The 26,108-nt window shown below is 39.8% G+C and overlaps 1 protein-coding gene across 2 annotated transcripts in view; it reads right to left on the bottom strand.

Moving 5' to 3' along the window:
- SMAD3 (SMAD family member 3) overlaps positions 1-26,059 on the bottom strand; it is a 74,436-nt gene extending 48,377 nt beyond the window's left edge. For both annotated transcript variants that reach the window (XM_010572104.1, XM_010572103.1), the window contains exon 1: positions 25,854-26,059. In XM_010572104.1, the coding sequence (XP_010570406.1) occupies positions 25,854-26,059 (206 nt within the window). The remainder of the gene's footprint in view (positions 1-25,853) is intronic.
- Positions 26,060-26,108: the final 49 nt, after the last annotated feature.

The following is a 26,108-nucleotide window of genomic DNA, read 5'->3' as shown; positions in this document are numbered from 1 at the left end:
AACCTGAAAAAATCAGGTCAACAAAGCGTGACTCAAAGAGGGGCTGGTGAGCCTCCAGCACTTGGGAAAAAAATAAATAAATATCAAGGTGCTCAGCCAGAGATACTTTTAAAAATCTAGGAATACAGCTTCAGGCATCTAATTTTGCAGAATCTTTGATTCTAGAATGAAAAAAAACCCAACCAACCAACCACCACATAAATCCAGTTAAGACCCTATAAGCTTTTCTGTAACAGCCACTACTTGCCATAGGAAAGCAGAAATGATTCATCTAACTCTGAAGCACTGAAAAAAAGTCACTTAACAGAAACAAGTTAGCAAGGACGGTTTGATGACAGTTTTTCCACGATGACAGGCTTCTAAAAGATATGCCAGTTACAATAAATATTTCCAAATTAGATATCTGGCATTAAGTTGAGAGAGCCAAAGGCTTAAAGATGTCACATAACATAAATGCAGCTCTGTTTAACTTTGCAGTTTCTGAAGCAGTGAAACCCTAGGCTTGCTCTCTTTTTTTCTGCCCCCCCCCTTTTTTTGATATGCCAAATCCATGACCAACACAAGAAACTTCTTTTGCTCCGCTGTGACTAACATTTATCATTTGTATATAAAGTAGCCATTATTCAACCAAATGCGAATTCAGCAAGTGCTTTTAAAAATCACCCACCCCCTAGCAAGAACCACAAACCAAACAGCCGCCCACACCCCGGCTGGAGCATGCCTCTGCATTCCTGAGCGCTGAATAACAGGAGTCTCTTTGAGTCCATGCTGCGCTTTCTTACTGCTCCTCAAAGCCTTAAGAGAGACCTTCCTCTATTGCAGAATCAATACTGGAATGGTAGCTTGTGTCACACCTCACACATTCAGTTTAACTCCTTTTTAAGTGTAGCTTAAAAACAAGATGCTTCTTTTTCTTACTGACTTCTTTTTCTTACTTAAAAAAAAAAGAAAAAAACAGTGTCGGTTTAAAAAAAAAAAAAAAGAAGAAATGAGGTATAAAAGAGCAAGTCCCTCAGCTGTGTCTTAGCTCTGTCTCAGAATCACTGAAAAGTAAGAAGAGGTCTGAGATGCAACTCCTGGGTGATTCTGTTCCAAAATGATGCTAAGATGATGCCACACGCATCCTCACTGATACAGCCATGAAAGCCAAATGTGAAACCAGTCAAAGAGCGAGAGACCTACCCGGAACCCATTTCTTCACTCAGGAGGAAAAAGGCACGTTATTCTAGAGGGCATGCAAACCCCAGGACAGGCTGGCTTTGGGCTGCCATACCAGGAGAAAGCTCAGTCTGCTGTGCCAGGCTTGGGTCCCCAGCTTGTGCGGGAAGGAACAGGACCTGCCCTCCAGGTCCGCAGCAGGTTTTCTTGCAGTACTGATCCCATTTCTCACTGCTTTGCCCATCTACCCCAGTGAGGCATCCTTGCACTGCTGGATATAATATGGCTCTAGGGAATGGGGGCAGCACACACAGCTGCTCTGGGCTAGAACTGGAGAAATATCCTGAGGAAGGAATAGCTGTCTCTGGCTGGAGAGCATGGAAGGCTCACACAGCCTCCAGCAGCTGCAGAAGCAATTTTGGACAGTGGAACCACAGAAAGCAAAGGCCCCCCCCAGAACCAGTCCCCTCAGAGTAAAACCTGAAATATTTCCAAGCGATGAAATCAGGCCACAAGTAAATTCTCAACAATATGCAGATAAATTGCTTTAGTTTAAAACCACTTCTTCACCTAACATGAAGCTCAGAGTCAGTTCTCAACCTCCATTTGCTCCATCGAGCTGCAAGCCAGCTAAGCAACAGTTGAACCAGTGACATGGAACAGGGATGGTAACAAAAGCCTCACCTCAATGTTTTGTAAATACTAAACCCCTTCACACTCCCCAGGGTTGAAGAGGGAGCACCTGGTAGAGAAGTTCTGCACCACACAACAGTAATTCCCAGATTGGTCACCTATCTGGCAACAGCTGGATTTGAAGATCTTTAACAGATATCTCTCTTGAACTTAACTCCTGTATTTTCCTTTTGTTCAGCGTTAATGTAACATTTCCATGCTATGGAACAGTCACGGAGTAAAGCATCACCATCCAAACACTGTTGTACCACAAGCTGCATGTCTATTTATTTATTAGGCTAGGGAAAGAGTCCAATGCTTTGGGTTTCCTGCTCTACTCATTCATTCACGTTATGCCTTACCTTGATTGGATTTCTGTAATTCTTTGAGGCAAAAAAAGCGCCAGCAAATCAAATACTAAAGACAGATTTAAAAATGGGATTGTCATTTTGAGTAATTGAGTAAAACTGAGTAAGAAATGAGTAATTTTTTTGCTGTAGAAGGTAGTCAATCATCCTATGCCATGTGCTGTATCAAGGCACAGAGACCTTATTTTCTTTTGCTTTTTCTTTTCTAGCTTTGCCAGGGTCTTTATGGGAAGGACTGGAAACTCCTATGATGCATCACACACCAGCTATGATCCAAGGCAGGTACCCAAGACGGTGAGCCAATATGATAATCCTGTATTGCTAAATCCATTGTTTCCCTGAAAAACCTTGAATCACATTCAGTACTCTGTTGGCCAAGGAAACCGGATGTTACTTTCTGCAAAACCTGTCATCACCACCACTCCCAAGTCAGCGAGAAATTGCTCGAGAGAAACAAAGATTCCCCCAGGCTCTCTGGATGGGAATGTCTGGCCCACTCTCCTACCTCCCCTCACCTTTGTGTGCCTGAATGTGAACAGTCCAGGAAATAAGGACAAATATTTAAACATTTAAAAATAAAAGTATTTGCTACTGTAAAGCCTAGGAATTTTTGCCCATAAAGAATTAGAGGCCAGGTTTCAAAGCAACAAGTTATTTTTTGGGGGAAAAAACAAACAAGGAGAAAAAAGTTTCATTGTGTAACGGGACAGCAGTAAGAACTCTTGATGGGTTAACTTAATGAAATGATTCCAAGTGAGTTCTATTCTCCCCTTATTGATTGACTGAGTATCTAGCACTTATCCTCATATAATGGTATCAACACAATCAATAGCTCTCCAAGTAATGTCAGCTGCTAGCTAATTTACACTTCCATAGTTGCCATCTGCTATTCAACCCATTGTAACACAAGCCATGAGCCTAGGATCTTTAACTAGCATGGTCAAAACAAAACTATTGAAAGACAGAAATTTTATCCATATTCCCAAAGTGTAAGGGAATACATCTAATCCCATTATGGTTTCATCACTCTTAGTTTTTCAAGTTTTGTTCACACAGCCAAGAAATGGTGTTACAGCATCTGTTTATTTAAATTCCGCTATCAGCTCTGCATTTGAGAGAGAAATGAAAGATACTAATTGATACCTTACATAAATTAATTAAGACCTGAGAATTCCAAATTAAAAAAACCCTAAATAATCCTCATCTGCATGATCTCCTGAATGCTCCCAGTCATTTTCAAAGTACATTTTATCTAGCCTTATGGAAGAAAAAGTTGCCTAGCCTACATTAAAAGCAAGTGTCACTCAGGAGGATTTCTTGATTCTTTTTTAACAGAGTATTCAGAACATTATTTTTAAATGCATGCTGCTGGTCTGCTATTAGAAATATTTTTTTTTAAATCTGCATATTATTTCCCTTTGAAATCACTGCTGTTAAAATACAGGGCCATGAAAAACTATGATAGAAATATGCAGAACTAACTAAATGCTTTTATCTAACAGTTCAAGCACCTAGTAGGTGTGCAGTGATGGAATTTACTCCTTCAGAACTGCTTCACAAAACCATGCAGTTACTGCAGCACAGGATGCAAATTCCAGATTTGATCAGAAGCAAAGAGATCAAAAAACTCAACAAACTGGATGACAAATGTTCAACTGTATGAGCTGCTACAAACAGAATCAGCATGATAATGCTGAACTCTGTAGCCAGGATTATACCCATGATGGAAACAATGGGACATATGGGCACAAGTAATATTCCTCTTTCTTTAAAACTGTCTATTGTTTAAGAACAAAGCAAACCACATCCAAATACATCTGGCATCAACATCTAATGTTTTGCAAGCTGATCCTTCTTTCAAAAACCAAAAAACCTGTACATCTGAGTATCCCATAAATTTTGCTACAGCACATGATGAGTCTGGACATTTTCTCGAGGAGGAAGTTAACACACACATTGTGCTGCCCACCCCGGGCTGCTCAACCAAGAGCCAACTGGCTTGATCCTCACCGCCCTCCTTCCCTTTCATGCGGTGGAGAGCAAACTTTCTCTAGGAAAGATGGTGGCTGGAAATGGCCTATTGCTACCACAAAGGCAATTCATCCAGTTTGCATCCTATCCCCTGCTTAGATCTGAAGAGTGTCTGGGAAAGAGGGCAGCTGGGAGCTGGCTGCATATTGTCCTGGAATGCAATGGCAGGCTGCTTTTAAACCACATCTTTTCCCTGCGGGGAACAGGCTGCCGACAGGAAACGGGCTCATCTGCTGTACAGAGAATTAATAGTAAGGAATATGCTCCCACAAAGCACTGGAGCTATCACAAGCTACTGCATGCGTACACCCAGGAAATTCAGAGCTTCAGGAAACACTTGAGCATTTGTCCATGTATTATGTATCCTGGATGTGCTCTCATTTCTGTCTGAGGGACCCTGCACAGAAACAAGACAACCCCAAAATTTCCCCAGATAAATGAAAGATGACTTAAATGCACATCACGCCACAGGTTTACCTAGGAATGGGCCTTAAAAGTACCCCCACCGCTGAGAGAAAGAACAGGGTCTACTTAGGGCCCAGTTAGCAGAAGTTGGGAATCAATTTCCATTTGTATGGGCTATTTTGAGCAGAAACAAGCCAAAAGGTATGCAAGCAATCTCCTTTCTTCTCAGCCTGCATTTGAATGTTTGGTTCCCAGGGTGCAACTCTTGTCCAAGTATTGACTCTAGCTGAAGAAATGAAGTGGAAATTAATCACATTGCCATTTTAAACAGCTTTCCTCCAGCTAACATGTTTCCAGGTTTCCCCAGGCCCATCAGCGTTTTTTTCATCAAAAAAAGAAAAGTTTTCAGGCAGAGATTGAACATTTTTCTACATTTCTTCATGCTTTCTAGACCTACTGGCCTGGCTAAAGCTACAGGTTGTGGTAGGTCCAGAAAGTCCAGATACGTTCATTGCACATGCACAAACAAACTGCAAACCTGTGCAGCAAGTCTGACACTTTGAAGAAGCATCTCAGCTACCACACATTTTGTAGAGTCAATTCACACTGCCAGACCATCCAGGCAGCCCAATACAATGGGTCTAACACCTTTCCAAAACTGCAAACTTACTCTGTGTGTCTAATACTACAGATGCACACATGTTCCTCTCCAAGAAATCCTGAACAGAAATAGAGCAGTCTTAAGCTTTGCCTACAGACTTTGCATCACAACAATTAACAATGCAGTTCTACGCTAGAAACTGTCCACACAAAAAAAAAAAAGAGGAAAAAAAAAAAAAAAAAAGATATTCTAGTATTAATCACCTTTTGACAATTTCCACGACAAGAATTTATAATCCTGTCTACTTTAATTCCCCAAAAATGTCAAAGTTCATTCTGCACTAGATTAAAACCAAGAATGAAGCAAAGAAAAAAATTCTACAAAATGGTAATCATTCTCATCACACAGCTCAGTAGTAAGAGCCCTTTTTCTCTAACCAAACTGATAATGCTGGAGAGGGACCCTTTAGCTATTGTAAAAGCTAAAGAAATAACAGGCACAGGAAGCTTCTTTTGGACCTCAAAACCGCTCAGGTGAATGCTAAATTACTCATCCTTTTGCTCACAGCCAAACACCTCGCCCCCGCCACCCCCCCCCCCGGCCCCTAAGCTTTGCAAGACCATCAGCTTATCAATCAGTCAAAATGCATCTTCCTGATTATTCCCTGGAATTGCAGTTTTTTCAGGCACAGGAAGCTCAGAGCACCAGTCTCAATTCAGCACCATTCTGGAGACTTAATCCTCAACTGGTGTTCACCAACTTTGGATTCCTAGGCCACCTGAAGATCAGTTTGCCATCACAAGTCCCAGTTCGGGCAAGTATTTAAATATATCTTTCAGTCTTACTGCAATGAGCACTACACAGCCCTTGCAAAGTAGCTGACTGCCAAAAGAGAGGCAGATGTCTTCTGCTGGTTTAAACCACATGGGGTGAATGAAAATTCCTTGCATCTCCTTAGAGCGTGTGCTCCTGACTGAGACTACAAACTAGTTTGCTTTGCTAAGCACTTGTAAAGCATATTTCAAATAATTATAATCCTGAGGTCTTCTCTAACATTACCACAATGTATATTTATTAAGTTAAAAGCACGCACACAGCTACCAAACAGTTATTTAACATTCATTACAACTTGTCCAAGCAAGCCTTATATGCTGTGTAATCATATTCTTCTCCTCAGGGCAGAAATGCTAAGTGTAGCTTGAAACAACAAGATACTGTTTTGTCCTGAGTTTACCCATAAAAGAAATACTTGAAGTATTGTTAATATATTCCCACATCCCTCTTGAAACTGTAAAAATCGTGCTAGCATCTTAAATAAAAACAAATATAAATTGGAAAGAATATAGGAGATCCTAAATTTCCATTTTTCATAAGATTATGGAAATCACACTCAAATCTAAACTTTGACTTGGCTCATTGGTGCTTGTAAGCATGAACAAACCATGTGAGTTTGTTCATGACCTGGCATTGTTCTACTCCAACACAGGTGATGTAAACACTGGATTTTTATTTTTTTTTAAATGAAACCTTTCCAGGCACCTTCCTGGACAATTTGCCCACTTTCCCACAATAGCCCATACTATTCAAAACTATTTCTAAGCAGAATCAGAAGTACTAAAAATAATCACAGGACTTCTCCAGGTGGAAAGAATCAATCCTCTTGAGTCAGATGTCAGGTCCGTGGCAAGCTGCCTCCCCTCCCACTGCCTCTACAAAGGAATTTCTGAAGTTTTGTTTCCACAGAATCAGAAGCGTCAGGTCATGGGGACACCCATGTTCCAACATGCTCTCTCCCATCCCTCTCATATCATGAGGCAAACTACAGACTTTAACGCAGACCAAGTCAGCAATATAGTATGCTACTTAAGCGCCTTTACCCTCTTGAAGCCAGCAGATCCAAAAGCTGTGCTTCTGGGGACAACTGCTCTTCAGAAAGCTCCTCTGAAGGACTGAACAAGCTACAAGGGCACACAAAACAAAACATAAAAAAAACCTATCACGGGACAAAATTTAACATCATCTGAGGGGTGGGGGACTTCTAGAGGCAGGTACAGGGTAAAGTTTATCTCCAGTGAAAAAAATTAGAAGACCACAGCAGAATCAAAAACCACCACAACTCAGGGCAATCTAGTTTTAAGGTCTTCTCAAATATAGTTTCATTCCATTATTAGAGGAGAAATTTGGTTGATAAAAGGTAGTTTTCTAGACATAATATGTTTAGACTTTTGTAAGGCAATTGGCTGCATACAGCTTGGTAAAAATATACCCACAGAAACAACTTCGGGCAAAAGAAAATGTCTTAAAAAAAAAAAAGATAGGAGAATTTCAATCCATTGTTTTTATTAACACAATGACCAAGTGACGACTGAAACACAGCAGTGTTTATTGAAGGGGAAAAAGTGAATACTGAAGGACTCTTCAGTCTAGCCAAGAGAGGTACAATGAAGCAATGCTGTAAGCTGACACCAGGCCAATTGCAGCTGAAATACTTTTTTTTTTTTAAATGTGAGGAGACTATTAGCCATTGGAAAAAAATGGAGAACATAGTGGAATCTCTGTCTCGATATCTTTAATGAAGACAGAATGCATTTCTAGAAGACACGCTTGTACAGGTTACTAATGTCAATACAGAGGTCAAAACTCTACCCACAAGCCTGATTTAAAAGTGCACAATTTACAGGATATTAGACTGGGTAATCCTGTTGCCATAAAGATAAAAAGACACTCTGAGAACTACAGTAAACTCTGCACAAGCAAGCAGCAGACTCACACAGAGATAGACAGAAATGGGATTATGCCTTTTAATGGCAATCTACTATTAGACTAAATCAGAGGTGTAACATGAAGCTGCATCCTTATTCAGTCCCAGGACGCTTCCTTTTGTTTTACATTTGCTTGCCAGTAGAGATGTGATTTCTAGAAACAAGGAGTTAAACTAATTATCTGATGTTCCATTTTCTTTAAAAACCCAAAGAATAATACTAAATATATATATTTAGTAAGCAGACTGCAGTCACTACAAGCTGAAAAATCACTTTACAAGCAATCCTCTCCAAAATGCTTTTGGAGTCCAAAGTAGCAGCAACACCACTGTTAAACAGATCTCCTATGAAAAGTAAAAAATAAAATTAAATAAATATTACTGCAGGCAAAGCAGCTCCCTCAGAAACACATGTATCTGACAACACCTCAGGCAATACCATAGCCATGCACGAGCAGCTGCAGATTTTAGGAAGGGCATCGTATGGTTAGACTTAGATGTGTGATTAGTTCCACTGACTTATATGAGACTCAATCTGGCAAGACTCTTCAGAACGTGTCTGACTTCAAGTGCATGTGAATTTGGTGGGACCGCTATTACTCATCCTAAATGTTCACGGGGCAAAAGGGCTTCCTGAAGCTCCACATGGACACAGGGCTGACCATGGGAAGCTCGCTGCAGGACTGACATCATGGAAATCTTAATTTAAAGCAAGAATTTCTTAAAGGAGGGGAAGGTGGTTAAAAAAAACCAAAACAAAAAAAACAACAAACAGTGTGCACAAACCCAAAATTTCAGTGTTCACACTTAGAGATAAATCTTCTCCACTCATACCCCTCCCCCATATAAAAAATAAAGACAAAAATAAACCATGAAGGGAAGGAAGGAAAAACCTCACAAATTTTAATGTCTGTTTTAGGGCTACTGCAGCAACTGCTTTACTTTGCTTTTATCTGCTTTTGTGGTGTTTCCTAGCTCTTGACTGTAAAAGCAAAGTACTCTATATACAAACAGCAAAGGGTTTTATACAGCAGGCAGAGTCCTTTGTTACTAATGGAAATTAGAGACAGGTGTTGATTGCAGAATGGACAGTAATTGCTATGCACAGGGAACCTGGGAAGCAGAAATTAACTAGAGTCCCTGAGACCTTATTACAAAGATAGCTGTAAGCTTCTTCCCCCAGGCAGTTACTAGACCAGTCCGTGAGAAAATAAGTTCTGGTGATGACTATGGTTCACACACATATTGTAATAAACACTTCCAGATTTCATGTCTCGCAGCATACTACTACTGTTATTCATTATTTGCTAAGAGATGACAGAAAGCAAAGTATAATAAACAAAAGAATAGAAAACTCCACAGCTCCCACCCCAGAAACCTTAGACTGGTTTTGCATAGCGCCCCTCCAGGGTGTAAGTCAAGGCTGGTTTTCCCCTCTGCCTTTCCAACAGAATAAATGAACAAGTTGAACAGCTTGTGATATTTGCATGACTGGGGAGAGATCATCTGAACAGTCTGAACAGCCAAAGTCTAAATAGTCTGCAAGTAGTAAAAAACAGTGACAGAGTCCTCTGAAGACCCTCACCTTGCTGATTATTGCACTGGAAGTTACTACCAGTATTATGAAATGAATCAGTAATGACAAGCAAACCCTGTAATTTCCACAGTAGGCTTTTTCTACTTATTTTCAGCTTAGAGATAATCCCACTTTTATTAGGTGCTGATCTATCACTTTAAGTATTGCTAGTGCACTGCAGAGGAAGAGACCAAATGCCAGAAAATGAGAGGTTTTAGCTGAAATAATCACATGAAGGGCTTCAAGTAAAACAAAAAGATGAGGAAAGTAATGCTACACTGATTAGAGATGCATATGAACACCACCATCTGATGGTAACAATACGTTGAAATTATATAAGATTCTTCTGATGTAACTTAAAGGAAAAAGATTTTAAGAAGCATTTTTTCATTCACTACACTCCAGGCACAATTCCTGTCATTGACATTTAAACATCCATGTTCTAAAATATTGTCATCTCTGACAAAATGCACAGTGGTGAGCTAGCTAATTTTCAATTAAGAAAAGAGTCCCATAAAGTTATAACGCTTCACATATGCATTACCTGAGATATCTGAGTAGCAGATTATTGCACATGGGAAGATTAGGCAATTGCCAGGTAATGTTGCCTCTTGTACAATTAGCTTATCTGTGTGCTAACAAATGTTCAAATTGCAGAGAGCCAGACTAGGTTAATAAGATGGAGGAGTATTTCAACGGCTGCTCATTTCCTTGTTGCACAAGGGTCGCATGGCTACTCACGTTCCACACGAAGAACAGTCCAGCAACGCCCAGACAGTTTTGCACCCACATTTTGCTTTGTTGTAACACCTTGCTAGAGCATGCAAAATGCTTTCAACCCTCATGAAAAGTGCTAAACTAAGGATATCTCAAGAGCTTGAGCTCTTCACTAGAGGACGTGACCACTAACAAGGCTACTTACCTTACACAATGAGACATCGAGTCTTTTCTTTGAAGGGGACATCAAAAGGCATAAGGGAGTCTGCATCTTCAGTGCTAGTCACTTCAGAGGCACCTTGTAAGGACAGTTACCAAATGGCCAACTATAATGGTTTTGCATGTGGTTAGATGCCTGTTCACTGAGGAATCATGACATACCTATTTGCTAGTAAAGCCACAAACTTGTATTGAACAGTCCCTGTTAGCAATCGTGACAAGAAACTACCAGTCACTGGCGTAGGATGTGAGAAAACAAAACACTTCATCATAGTCACATTCTTCAAAGTCAAGCGGTTCACCCAGTGAGTAATATTCCTGCAGTGGTTTGTAGGTAACAAGAACTATGCTTGTAGAAGTGGAAACCATAAATAAAATTATGTTACTGATGTATCATTATCATAATATGTAGAGACAGGACAGCATAAAAGTGCGAGTGGAAATGAGATAATTTGGAGTTGTCATTTCTGTTAAAATTAACTTGGCTTCCAAACAATGTTAATGACACACAGAAGCACAGCCTGAGATGTCTACTCTGTTCAAATCCACTCTGCCATTTATTGGCATATTAAGAAAATATTTGGGGTTAAAGTACAAGACAAAAAATTATTGGCAAATAAAAGTGGAGGCTATTGCTATCTCAGCTTCCACCAGCATGCCACTTGATACAACAAGCTGTCTTGGATGCATCTGCCAGCCAACAGCATGCATTCACAGTGGCTTTCAACTTCTTCAGCCTGTGAAAAAGTTATTTAAAATATCCCAAAAGACTGCATGAGCAGTCTCATCCATGTCGACCACTGCACAACACACACATAGTTTCCTTAGTCACCTCTTCTTCAGTCCCTGAAATCTACTGCAGCAGATATAAACATATGCAAATTTTTAACACGTGACTGACTTACTCCTCCTCCAGTCTTTTATGCCAGGAGATAACACCAGAAAACAAAACCGGAGAAAGGTTATCCTATGAGCAAGCCTGTACACTGCATTCCCAAAGGACTGCCAACTTCAGATTAAGCAGCAGACCTCAGTCCCCATGATAGCTACAAAACAAACTACCCGTATCAGTTTTTGTGAACCAAGAGGCATGTTTGTCTCCCATTTATTCTAGAGACATGTTTATTCTAAAGAGACTAAGTACCTTTGAGTTACAACCTCACTTGCTGTTAAAAAAAAAAAAATTAAAAAAATTTTAAAAACACCCTGCAAGCTAGCATTGGATCTAACTCAACGTGAGGTGCAATTTTTAACTGACAGGAATAAGTTACTGAATCACTGTTAGAGCAGCTATTGCCCTGTGTTTTGAAATAACCCTTGTCTTCTAAAAATAATTCTTCAGTGATTTAATTTATAGCAATACATTACATATGCTGTCACACTACACCAACTTTCGGCCAGCTTTTGACAACACTCAACCCTCAAATGAACCTAGAAAAATATTCTTCATAGCTCCAAGTAGCACAGTGACTGCAAACCAAAATTAAGGATGAAATATGATATGATTTGTAAAATCGAGACATGATTCTAAAGCAAAAGTGCGACAAAGTCTTTTACACTTCCGCAGTTACTCTCTCTCAGTGATGTAAATTCAGAGCTGCTCTGCACGTGCAAAAATGACAGCCCTGAAGTTGCACAGGTGAAAAATATGTGACTTACTGAACAAATAACAAAAATCAAGCCCACTCAGGCTTCAAAAACAAGAACACCTATGCCTGGATTGTTTTACACATTGTCACACTAAGTAACGCCTTTTGCTTTCATAACAAAGAACATTTTTGTTCATTTTCTTGCCTTCCAAATAAGCATCCTTCCCCACTGTTTAAGGTTCTCAGACACAGCACAAGAAGAAAAATAATATTTAAACAAAAACCCCCAACCCCTAAAGAAACAAACAAAGCAAAACACACACATACAGGAGAATGCAAGTCACAAAGGCACAAATTAGCAAAGAGTCTGTGGTCAGCTGCATCTCACGAAACAGTCTGAGCATGGCCATACAACATCACAGCCTCTTCACCAGGAGGGATGGAGGAATTTCACATCCATATGCACTAACTACTCCATCCCTGTGGAATTCCCTCTCCCTGCTTTTAGGTCCTTGAAGCAGCTAAAATCTCTGATCAGCATTAGAGCTGACTGGAAAACCATTATCCCATTATTTCATTTATGTAGGCATGCGTACATACTAAAAAAGGGCTATTCATATTTTGTTCAAATGTTAATAGACCATTAACATTTTTTTAAATGAAGTTACAATACTTTCTTTTTTTTCCCCTCCATAGAACAGTTAATTAAAATACCAGTTTCTACTTGAACCTAATTGTACTGGACACAAGTTTTTATTTATTTATATACACATATTTAAAAAATAATATAGGTACACACATATAAAAAAAATATAAAATGCACAGAGAATTGTCCTAAAACTTCTAATGGCCTCTCCTCAGTCCTAAACTTCCTACTTTTCCTCTTTTCTACTGATGCATGTAATCAATGGCTTCAAGTACAAGTGGAATTTTAATCAACTATCAGATAAATTGGAAACATATAAACTTTGAATATAACCACTCAAAAGCCAAATTAATAACAGACTATTAGTGCTCATTAGCTCTACCTCCCACCTTTCCTCTTTCTTTTTCTTCTGGAATAGCTGGCCTGCCAGTACAGCAGAAACTCTGAAATACCATCCTAAAAATAGAAAGCAAGAAAAGAGAAAAGAAAAAAGAGGGGGGAGAATGGGAACTGAGAGAATAAGCAGAGTGAGAAGCTCTGTAATATAAAACTGTCTCCAGCTTCAAAGTCATCAGCCAATCATAATCCAATAAATGCCTTTTTTTTTTTTTCTAAAATCAGAACACTCAAATGTCTATTTTTATTCCTGTTTAGAAGCAGCTATCTCAATGGGGCTTTCAAACCAGTAGAGCCTGGCATGCAAAGCAGTGACTTACAAAACTCAATTTCAAGCCATAATTTCCAAGGCCTTCACTTGCTTATATGGGTTCATTTGTGTCTGGCACACCAATATTTTACAGCACAGACACCATTAGCAAGAAATGGTGAACTAAAGGGAGGAGACTGAGGAGATGTTTACATGAAACTATTCTTTTAACCCAGAACACTATTTAAGGGTTCTCCCTTCATGACTGTACACCATTCCATGTATCTAAATGGCTACACAGTTCTTTAGCTATCCTAAGATATATATTCTCCAAGTGCAATCATTGGGACCTGCAATACTTACAGATAGCTTTTAATTAAAGATTGTTCTTCTGGCCCTCCAACATATCAATAAGAATTGCTAGGTACACTTAAGGTACTGGAAAATCAAGACAACAGGGAGCTATACCCATCTTAAGTCTGGAAAATATGCATGCATAATGAAATACCATCTCTGGAGTATTCAAGGAGGTGTATCCTCAGCACTTTGATACTTTCTTTGTGTGTAGGTTGACCAGAGAAGTTGTGAATGCCCCATCATTGGAGGGGTGTTCAAAGTCAGGTTGGATGGAGCTTTGAGTAACCTGATCTAGTGAAAGATGTCCCTGACCATGGAAGGCAGCTGGACTAGATGATCTTAGAAGGTCCCTTCCAACCCAAACCATTCCATGATTCTATGATTCTAAAATGTTAGACCCCTTCCTGTATTCAACTGAAAACTAGTTTTATTAATATAATTATCAATGCTACATTACAAATATGTTACAAATTATTGGTATAATGAAGAAAGGGCAGCTTTTAAACTGACTCCTGTTTTCCATCCATAGCACGGGCAGATGCACTCTCAAGAGTGATGTCACTTCTATCTTGTATATGGGAACACTGTAGCAGGCCTTAGGATGTCTGCACCTAAATGTTGCTTTGCCTCTGCCCCCCATGAACATCAAGTAATTAAACCAAGTTCTCAGGACTTCACTCTCCCTATCAGCAAAAGGGGGTAAAAATTCTACTGCTATAAAAGGACTTTAAGATCTATAGTATAAAATAAGAAGGCACAAATGTTCCTCTTTCAACAGGGCATGGCCCCTTCAACAGGTTGTAGAATTACCGTAATGAAAAGGTCTTTAAAAGGACTCGATGAATATTGCATAGCAAAGATTTTCTTTATTTTTAAATGGGAGTAGCTGACAGCATCTGAGATTAATTGTTGTCCTTCACAGAAAGTAGCCACTTAAAACACACAAGGACCAATCTAGAGGTTGTTTTGCTCTTAAGAAATCTAAGTAACCATGATATCAAGCATTATTTCTTGATCCTTAATTTTAGCGAAGAGATATGCTAAATACAGTTTCCCACAGCAAGAATTCAAATTCAGCTTGCTTCCATACCTTTGAAAAGAGCATTTGTTTCAAACTTGTAAATGATTTAAAAGGGAAAGCTTAATTAAAAATGTTGTTTCCAGCCAGATGGGCAGCTATTAGTGTTCAGTCACTTCTTTTGGAACAATTCACCAGAAGTCTTCAGATGCAAAGGAGTTTTAAAGCAAATAGATGTGATTGCCAAAATGTTCCATAAAAGACACAGCTATAGGTAAAGAAATGTTTCATTTTTCCAGCTCGTGTTGCTGGGGGTCATGGTTGTAAAAGCCCACTAGCAACAGCACAATCACTTGACAGACACACGTTTATTTCATTTAACATTTTGTATTTGGATGGCATTAAATTCACATATGGTTATATAATATTACTTAAATGAAAACATGAGGCTACATGTATAGTGTTTCCCCTGGACTTGTGCTAACAGACTTCAAACTTAAGCTCAGTAGCAGAACACTGTGGTATGATGTGTATCAACCAGTCAAAATATTCCATGTGTACAGGAGGCACCAGCATAGAGATGAATAGATAAATATTATGGAAACCCAGTTAAGGTTTACCACTAAACATTTATGGAATTCTAACATTCTCACTGACATAACACCTACATATTTTCAAAGAAAGTTTCCAACAAAAATTAAAACTGCTTTCTTAGTATGAATGAGACGAACAGCCACAGAAAGGTCTTTAGAGTGTCAAGGTATTGGGTTTTGCAACAGAGTCTACCTCTTGAGATTTTAAGAGCTTTTCACAACTGTTACTATATTCTCTGACATCCTTGTGAGGCAAGAACTGTATTTGCTAGGTAGTTAAGAGCAAGGTACAAGCAGGTTAAATATTTTGCTCAATGTTACATAGCGGTATGGAACAAAACCTGATGTTTTCAGTCTTCCCTAACCACAATGTACATTCATTATGCAGTAGTCCACAACTGAAAACCTATCTTAATTCAGTTATGACTGGGAAAAACAAATACACAACTGCAACTCTATACATGAACTTTCAGCCTATAGCTCTACCAAACAAGCAAAACCAGATTTGGGAAAAAGCTTCAATGATCAGCTGTCTACCTACACACAAGTTATTTATGGCATCTAATTCAGAGCAAAGCTCAAAACAGTTTGCAGACTGCCAGCAGACTTTTACTGGCGACAGAAATCAGCTATAAAGGATTACTAGCTCTGATGATCAGACAGTGATTATCTACATCTTTTTTAAAAATTTACATTTAGTTATTTTGTAAAGCTTGTTTCTAATGCAGTGGTTTCAAATCAGCTGGTTTCCACTTTCCACCATTCTAACTGTCATCTTCTGCAAAAACTCCACTGGCCATAAAAAAAAAAAAGCCACAAAATTTTGAAGAGAAAACAGTAACATTAAACCGGCCAATAACATAGCTTTGACTTATGGTGAAGCTTACATTCAGTAAGTCAGATAAATTACAGCCCATGAAGCAGATATGGAGAAAGATTAGCCAAATCATATCCAAGTTTCACCATTCCAAGCCTGTGAAACTCTTAGAAGGTAATTAATCTGAGGTCTCCAGAGTTCACTGGAGCTTCTCTTGAAGGTTCCAGGCCAACATCAATAACTATTCTAGACCTTTCCTCCAACAGGCTGCTGAACGTGGGGGAAGAAAGGATAGATGTTATTAGCAGACCTTGTGCTCTTCTGAGTTCAAGGCCTATAATTGTGGGTGGGCTTTATCTAAGCCATGCAAGAGGAAACCCTACTCCTTCCTGTATTTGTATAGCTGTGTAGCAGGGGAGATGGGAAGGGGACTAGGGGAAAAGCACATTATAAGGGCTTCACCATTGGTATGCAAGCTGGTTAAAAATGGTTAAAAAAAAAAAAGAAAAAAAAAATCCCACAGTGAGAACAGCCAAATGCCGCCTTCTGCACAGGCACAGGATAAGGAGCCATGCCAATGCCAAACCCACTGCCAGTGGTATCTCAGCTACAAAATGTGGAGCCAAGCCACACTAGTGCCCATCAGAAAACCCTCAATGAAACATGACCGAGAACTCCTCCGAAAATGAAATGCTTTGCAGACAAGTATCATTTTCAACAAACTTCCAGCTAAATCCTGCCTGACTTCATGCCAGATTTCCAGCTCAGGGCTAACAAGTCCAGTCTTCGTAGGACTGGAGCCCTCAGGTCTTGCAGGCTCTGCTGGGCAGGCTTCAAGTTCTGCAAAGAAGAACCCATAGAAGCCCCAAAAGCCCTGAACTTAAAAGAGAAAACTGGATCATATTCAACCTACAAACACCCGTATCCCCTGTTTTCAGTTCACTGCTTTCTTGTGCTGGTCTGATTCTCCTTTCACTTGCATGTAAATCAGAAGTGAATTTACTGAAATCCATGTAATTACACAAATGCAAAAAGAGTGGGAAAAGACTCCAGCTCCTTATCAGCCTTTCTTTTAGGAAAAGTGTGCTTTTTAAACACTGATATAATTTTTCAGATACTGTTACATATGTGCTACAAATTAGCTATGCATCTGACTTAAGGGGAACAACAATTTGTTCAACAAATAAGAAGAAAAGGACCTTTCTGTACAGTTCCACATGTATGGAAACCACAGACTTTGTATCCCTATGAAAAAAAACACATCTGGTCTTCCAGAGTATAACAAAATTAAAGGTGCTTGTAGCTGGGTCTTTGTCTTCCCATACAGCAACACTTAAAATCCAGTTGTGGAAGGAAATTTGGGGAAAAAAGTGTTCTCTAGCTGTTAAGTAGATATAGCAACAACAGTTGCATATTCAACACAAAAACAAAGAGGCATTCTCATGTTCCACAGATGCCTTCTACCAAGCCCAATATTTTTGTGAACTTTAACTGTTCTACATCTGTGAAGAGTAAGAGAATTTCTCTTTTCACATTCAAGCAATGGGAACAGGAAGGACAAGTTCTTCCTCTTTTGTTGTGAAAAAGGAAAGTCAGTATGCGCATCTATCATTCAACCATTGCTGGCTGCAACTTTACCACAAAGGAGGAAATTTCTGTTTTGACTTCCTTTTTTAAAAAGATTGTGTTATGATGAACATCACCAATTCAAAGACAATCTCCAACCTTTCCTATGACACAACTTGTGAGCAAAAGTTTAATGAAATTTTCAGATTAGATAACTAGAAATTATGAAGTGAGCTAAGGATGGCCCACCTAATACCTTGACCCTGAGACTCTCCTTCCTAAGGACCCCGAAGCCTGGAGAAAGCAAGGGCTACAGGCAGATAGACTGACTCTCCTGACACCTTGTCCCCCACAATCTTCTCTCAAGGATTCACACACCTCACTTTTCATAAACTGATGCATATTCCTCTGGAGATCAAAAAGCAGATGCTCCTGTTCATGGGGTCAGGCACACAGCCCATCTGTGATGAGTATGCAGGTGCCCTAGGACAAGGTAGGCACACACAGACCCCAGTCACACGACTACCTGAAACATGCAACTTCTTTGCCCTGATAACCTCAGTGCTGAACAGCAAGTGAGCTGTAAAGGTATTCCTAGTGACAAAATTTATCAAGACCACCTATTCACCTTTCCTAGACTTACACAGGTTACATTTCTAACAGGTAGGTTTTACTGGATTTTTAAGCATGTTCGTTCATGAGGCTCACCAACAAGAGTTATAATTTCATCATGTCTTCCACATCAACAGCAGCACCTAATACTTTAAAAATGCAATCAAATTGACTCCTCGTGAAATAGCATGATTCTGAATACCAGCAAGTTGAAGAATCAAACTCACAAGGAACAGCTACCATTTTCTCCCCATGCTTCCCGTGTCCTTTCCCCGTGCTCCTATCGACTGACATCTGCTACTTCAGAAGCGCGCTCTTGATGTAAGGAAGGTCGGTATCAGCAATCATGTGGAGATTCTCCACTGTAGAGAAAGGAATGACAGTTCAATATCTGGAGCAATTGCTGGGGCACACAATCCCACAGATTTTCTGACCTACTCGTTTTGAATAGCCTAAAGTCTGTCTGCACCACACTCAGCCATGTAGGGCAGAGAAATCTACATTGTCGCTAAATGATCAGATTTGGGTACCCGAAACAGCGTACCTACAGCAGCTTAGGTTTAATAGGCTTCTTAGTTGACAATAAAGATTTTGTACTCTGGAGCTCACACAATTCCTGGGTGATACTCTAAAAAGCAGGGTGTTGTTATTTCTTACCTGGCTGAGCTCTTTTGAAGATAATGGTTACCCTTTTTTTTTTTTTTTTTTTTTAATAGGGCTCTTATTACTATGCACAAGTAGTTTATTGCTGCTCACATTTACAGAAAGAAAGAGCTCTGGCTTTTCATTCTCTTTCTACAGAGCCACAGTACCAGTAGCAATCAAACTTTCCTGCTTGCCTAAGGGCAAGTCCCACCATTCTGACAGTGATGGTAAAGAGATGCGTGAGCAAATGAGGATCAGGTCTAAAAGGCTTCAAAACATCTTTAAAAGCAGTATTAACTGCAACAATTGACACATTATTGTCTCTTCAGTTACACAGAAAGTTGTGCTACCAGTGACAAGAGCCCAATTATTAACAACTTCCTTGTCTTTATGTTTGGACTCAAGTCGCATGTAACGAAATGTAATTAGCAAACATTTGCTAAGCTTGGTGGAGTCAGCCTACTAGAACTGGAGTGCCTGGACAAGAACCTCTGCCCTGTCTTTATTCGCCTCGCTCCTGTCTGCTCTCTTCACTGCCAATCAACACAATCAGCTTTGGACTGGAAAAAGCTTTTTACACAGCACATCAAGACAGACAAGGACAAAAGTTAATTAGGACTATTCATAAGCCTTACTGGAAGAGAGTGCTGCATCCCATCCCTGAAAATTTAATTGCACTCAATAGAGAAAAGCTAGAAAAATTAATAATAATAAAAATAAAAAAAACAGAAAAAGATAATTTGGGAGTAAAATCTGATTTCAATTTAATTCAAGCACTGTTTGGCCCTATTTATTTCATAAAGTAGTTCATGCAGGATAATGGCATTACTGTGCATCTAACAGCATTAGAAGCTCCTAATAAATTAACAAGTGAAAATTAATGGCTGCTCAGTCCATTAAATCTTGTTAATTTTATTTTTGTTTCAATAATATAGCAATCACAAGTTTACATTATTAAACCAATATTTATTAGAAGAACTCATTTTAATTGGATCCCTGATGTGATAATCCCATACAGTGTGTATTTCTTGGTTTCATCAATTTCTTGCATTTATTTCTCATTATATTTAAATGACTGCAATGTTCAGGGTCTTTTCCTAATACTATAAAAGTTAAGCAACCATTTTAAACATTTTATTTCACAAAGATTCAACACTTACTACACAATATAATGAGAATCTTACAAGTCCTTGCAGAAGCTATTTTAAATATTTCAGTCTCTTCAGAACAGGGAGAAGACAAAAAGGCAGACATATGACTATTTCAAAACATCTCAACAAATGGTAAAATACATTTTTTCCCCTTAGCTCGTCAATGTTCTATATAAACATTGCTGTGTTGCGTTTCAAGTCAAGAGGAGTTTTACCACTGTTTTTAATGCAAAATGTTAGCTGGTCTGCACATCTCAGAAAAAAAGATAAATATATATTGACAAAAGGTTTTGAATTGTAGTAGCTGTTGACAGAGAGATACAAATTTGAGAAGACATCTTACTAAGGGCTGGGTCTGATGTGCTATTCCAGCAGCAACTACTTTGAAGGAAGGGGCTACAACGCTGGACAATGCTTTCTCCCCGACCTCCCTCCTTTCCCCAGTTCCTTCGTTTCTGCCAACATAACTGAACGCGTAGTCGCTCCCTAACTGGGTGTATCAACATTATTGCTTTAGCTTAACAGTAGCGTTTTGTTTTTTAAAATGGCATAGTGTGGACTAGAAGTCAACTACACACGCTATTATCCAAGCTAATATGAGGCAGTAACTCTGATGCAAGGGTGGGGAAAAGAAGTTGGAGGGGCTGTGGGGAACCTCTGTGCCCGGAGGGGGTGGGGGTGACCTCTGGGGAGATGACAAGGAGGATGATGAGAAAGATACTGATGGACAAATGGGACTGCATGCAGAAAGTACACCTGACTAAAGGCCTGTGTACACTTACACTTACCATATTTTCACCTTTAGACCTGATCTGTGAAGTCACACTAATGCCACAAAAGCTAGTTACAAACAGATTCGTCAAGTGCTGTCTACCCTGCAGCTATCACTGCCACAGCTAAACTAGCTCATGTGGGTACTGCTAGCAGCACAGTTGTGGCAGCACAAAGGTTAGGATAGGGCTGTAAAAAACCTGCCCATAAAGCTAGGTCAGTACATAGGTTAGTGGACAGAGTTTTGTAGCAGTAAAATTACTGGCAACAGGGAGCTAACAAGTATAATGGCAGCTAGACTGTGTTTGCACACAGGGACTGTACTGTAATCATGTCCCGTGCACCACCGTTACGTCAATCGAAAGTGCAGACGCCCTTAAACAAGTCTATGCAATATTAAAGCTCCTCACATACAGGGACAGGCCAAATTGAAAACAAGGCAGTTTAAAATTGGCATTTAAAAAGAATATACAAATTTGTGTGTGGACACACAAAACTATGACTGGCCCTTTGCTTATTACTGAAACCAGATGGGCACCAATCTCAAAAGAACATACTTCACGGTCTTGCAGACAGCCTCTGCCACTTACTGTATTTACAGTTTTCATATTTTCCCGGTATCAAGGCAATCCTAAGAACATGGTCAATTCTTGTAAATATGGTGTGGTCAACTACCAACACAAGAGAAGGCATGCTCACACCCAAGATGTTCCTAAAATCACTTATGTATTATCCTGGGTTTTCCCCACTGAAATGCAAATCATTCAAGGAATACCTTGTTCAGCTGCTTTTAAAAAGCAAATGTGCCATGTTTCCATTTCAGTTGGTACATTCTATCCTTATCAGATGAGTTCCACAAGAAATAACACCCACCCCTCTTCAAAACTATTTTCTAAATTAAAAAAAACACCACTTAAAAGAAGGTGTTCCTTACATACAAGAATCCCGACTCCCCTAAAACCACTGGTGATACAAAAACCCCAAACAAATACAGTAATAGGTTCAAAAGAATATGAATATGCATATGAAAATACATTACAAAATGTCATGAGATTTATGTCTTAATATGTGTAATACCACTAAAGCTCTTGAAACAAAGCATTTACTATCTCGTCCCATATCAGCAAGACTATATATATACTGCACAGCTTTTAGAAATTACTAAGTGCTCATCACATGTTCCTGGCTTTTGCAGTTCAGACCTCTATATAGGTTAAGAGTTAAACACTCATCACAGTTCAGCCTAACACCCTTTATTTCCAGAGGCAAAATGCTGACGGTTTGTCAGGTGCACAGTACAGTCTCTCTTCAGGTCAGGAATAGTATTAGAAACTCATTGCTCTTCTCCCAAGCATGAAGTCTATGGGGTTCTGCAGGTATGTAGTAATGTCAGCTGTAGACTTTGCTGCCATCAGATTCCAGATTCCATGCTTACTGTATTCTTTGGTCTCAGAAGCAAATAGAGCCATCAAAAATTCAAAAAATCTGACAGCAGCTGGAGTAGACCTAAGCTTGCTCACTGGGCAAAGCAGAGAGGCTGCAAACTCAAACACCTGGCTGTGCTCAGGTATGCGCTAATGGCACACTATCCTCAAGCTTGTCTTAAAAGTGATAAAAATCCCCCTCTTGAAAGCTTTCAAGATCAATGCAACTACTACAAAGGATATATTTTAACAAACAAAAGAATGTGTGTTTTCAACTTTATCACCCGATACAGTATGAAAAACTGTCTTACTGCATGCAGACCCAGACAACTCACTAGGCAGCTCCTGACACCAAAGCCTACCAGCTTAGTGCATAGAGGTTTAAAGGCAGTTCCCTTCTGGAGAAGGATTGGCTTTGGCAGCAGAGCACCAGACAAGGGAGGGACAAAGGTCCTCTAAATGAGCCATTCCATCGAGCATCAGTAACTGCTGGCACAAGAAACAATTGGATGGTCTGAGACTGGTAGGTTTTTCAGCTGGAAACTAATTCCTGCTCCAGCAGAAAAAAACAAGAAGGAAAAATCCTGCCAGCAGAGCATTACACTGAAATCCTTGAAGGTCTCTCCAGCCTTTGCTGTCTGCCACAGGTCCTTCCAAAAGAAAATGTGGGGCCTGAGGTGTCTGTCACATCATCTTACAAATGGAGCACTTGCAAAGTAATACATGCTGAACAAATACACAAGCAAATAAACTATTCATTGTTTAATAATCCATCAGGAGACAGAATGTAGTATGTGTATTTCCAATTTCAAGTAGATAAAAATGACAGCAAGAATAAATTTGGTATTCTAATTCCTTAGCCCTACAACAAAAATTATTTTTTTCTTATTCTTTCTTAAAACAATCCCACCTGATCACTACAGGAATTTGCCGCGTAGCCCTTATTCCCATGAGCAATGTTTCTGCAAAGCTCAAGCACTTTTACATCTGAAACTTGCTTCGTCTCATGGATACAATAGCTAATTTTGGACTTACCCTACTCCTGCTGGGCCAGAGTCATCACTGGCATAGCTCCACTGTAATTCAGTCTACTGATGCATTACAGACAATGCACAACATGATCTAATCTTTAATGATGGTTTTTCACCCCTTTTCAACCCCCAACATACTTATTTGACTCAATAATAAAATGACATATGTGGAATTATTTAAAAAAACAAAACAAAAAAACAACAAACCACACAACAAACTAAAACCATACTAAAATTGTCTTGCAAACGCTAATTTCAAATGACACGATAATCAGATTCACAGATACATTAGGACAAACAGCCCAGTCCAGAAAAGACACAGCTCTTAAAGTCACAAGGCCTGGTTATAATTCCAGCTCTGACACTGACTTCTAGACAAGCTGTTTCAGATCTCCACACCATCCCCCAATCTCTGATATACAGATACTGACCTCTCAGTACGCTGGTGCAGAGGGTCCAGCACAGACTAACCTAACCATGCTCATTTGGATCTCTGTAATATACATACTAAACAATAATACAAGTACATATGAAGTGTCATGTTTAAAAACTAGTGCCAAGGCATAAGGAGCTACCATTGAAATATGCGGACACTTCCCCCATACCAAGGTTTAAGATAGGCAGGATCCAGGCTCTGTGTCATAAGTGAACATGAAATGTTTTAATTTCTGTACAGATCTCCTTCAACAGAGGAAGGTCTAGGAGAAACAGACACTCACTTCTGCACAGTAGGAACAGCCAGGACAATCTCTGGAGGTGATAGTATTTATAACTTGTGATATCTGCTCGTGTTGTTACTGATTTTCAAGCTTTAAAATTACTTTCCTAAATTAAAGCATCGTACTCCAACTCATCTCTTTGCTACCTTTGAATCATAAAATATCAAAACCTTCCTCCCTTATCTAAATCACCTTGTTACTAGTAAAAGAAGTACCAGGAGGCTTCACGCTCTGCTCCCCAACAGGTCAGCATCAGCTAGACACAATACCCAGGTCACATCAGCAGGGCTGCTCAAGTCATTTTCTTCTTTTGAAATGGTGTTTCAGGGAAGTGGTTTAAATAAGGTATTATCTATGTGGAAAGCACACTGCTTACCAAGAATTTAAAAATACAGGTTTTAAGGCATTTGTATTGGATGGTAGCTCTACAGGTTTTGATTTCTGCTTCAACTAGGTGAACCAGAGTAACTCTAACAGGCTGAGAGGTCTATTTGCATTACTGGCCAAAATCTTAGCCAGTCATTCACAACCAAAAAGATAAGGAGACTACTTTTCCTTTAAAAAAAACACTACAGTTGTTGGGAGAAAATTTTAGGAGTTCCAAATATCCACATTTCTAAGCTGCTTGCTTCACTTTTTCATGCAACAGATGCTGCTTTGTATTAGCTACTGCATATTAAATCATTCTGACAACCAAGAAAGCATACATTTGTTTGCGCGCAAGAGAAGCATGAATACACACACACAGAGATATCTTCTCACGCAGAAGCATACAATTATGCAGCATTCAAATATTTGGGATGAACTTTGGCCTTTGTTTAAAAAAAAAAAGTACCCTCAAACAACAATCAGTAACAGAACTAGCAGTCATCTGGCTGAGCTCACAGAAATCAACAAATCTTCAGCAATAAAACACCACTTGTGACCAGCTATTTGCAAGTAACTTGGAAATTTTTTCTTAGATGGGATACTTATATACACATTCTTTATGATTTATAATGGTCTTATGGATCAATCTTGGAATGGAGGCTAAAAATACAATCCATGTTAATTCAAAAAATGGAAGAAAAAATAAATTAGTTATATTCACCCTCACATGCTTTTTTTGCACTCCAAACAATCCCCTTCAGCTATGCCATTTGCATTCCCGATTTAAAAAGTAATTTGAAAACATATGCACAGCAGGGCTCTAAATCACCTCTTCAGAGTAATATCTCTCTAGCTAATATGGAAGAAACCAAGCAACCCAAACAAAACCATTTTCCTGATACATTAATCAAAAGAAAATCTTAATGTAACAGTACCAGAGAACACGCTGAAACTTTTGACAATGAGAGTACCCACAATAACTATAACTGTAATCCAGAGCACTTCCAACTTTTTTTTTTTTTTTAATCTCGGCTGGAGACATATTTCCTCCCCTACATTCCCCTCTTGTTACTAGACAGTAAACCAATTCTGTAGCCAGCTATTTATTATTTTTTTTTAACTCTCTATAGAGCCAGGATAGAGCACGCAGGAGAGGACTAACACCGCACCGAAGTGCAGCGGGGCTGGAAAGCAAAACAAGCCCTCTACCAGGCTGTGCCACAGCATGCCGAGTCCCTCGGGAGAAAGCTGCTACCGAAGGGGCCTCCGAGCACCCCCGTGCCCGCCCCGGAGGGGGGGACCCGCGGCTGCGCCCACCCCGCCGGGGTAACCGAGCGGGGTGCCCCTTGTTTTGTGTGCTCCCCACCACCGCCGCCATGCACCCCCTCTACCTGGGGATGGTGATGCACTTGGTGTTGATGTTCTGCGTGGTGATCGCCTTCTCCAGCTCGTCCAGCTGCCCCGTCTTCTTCAGCTTCTTCACCAGGCTCTTCACCGCCTTCTCGCACCATTTCTCCTCCTGCCCGTTCTGCTCCCCTTTCTTCCAGCCCAGGAGCCGCTTGACGATGGGAGGAGTGAAAGGCAGGATGGAGGACATGCTGGCTCCCCCGGCACGGCCGGCAGCGCCCCGCCGCTGGCTCCGCGCT

This window comes from Haliaeetus leucocephalus, unplaced genomic scaffold (assembly GCF_000737465.1).
Source record: "Haliaeetus leucocephalus isolate CR32 unplaced genomic scaffold, Haliaeetus_leucocephalus-4.0 Scaffold339, whole genome shotgun sequence".
NCBI classification, from domain to species: Eukaryota; Metazoa; Chordata; class Aves; order Accipitriformes; family Accipitridae; genus Haliaeetus; species Haliaeetus leucocephalus.
The sequence above is the reverse complement of the archived record's forward strand: the minus strand, read 5'-3'. Positions and strand labels throughout refer to the sequence as shown.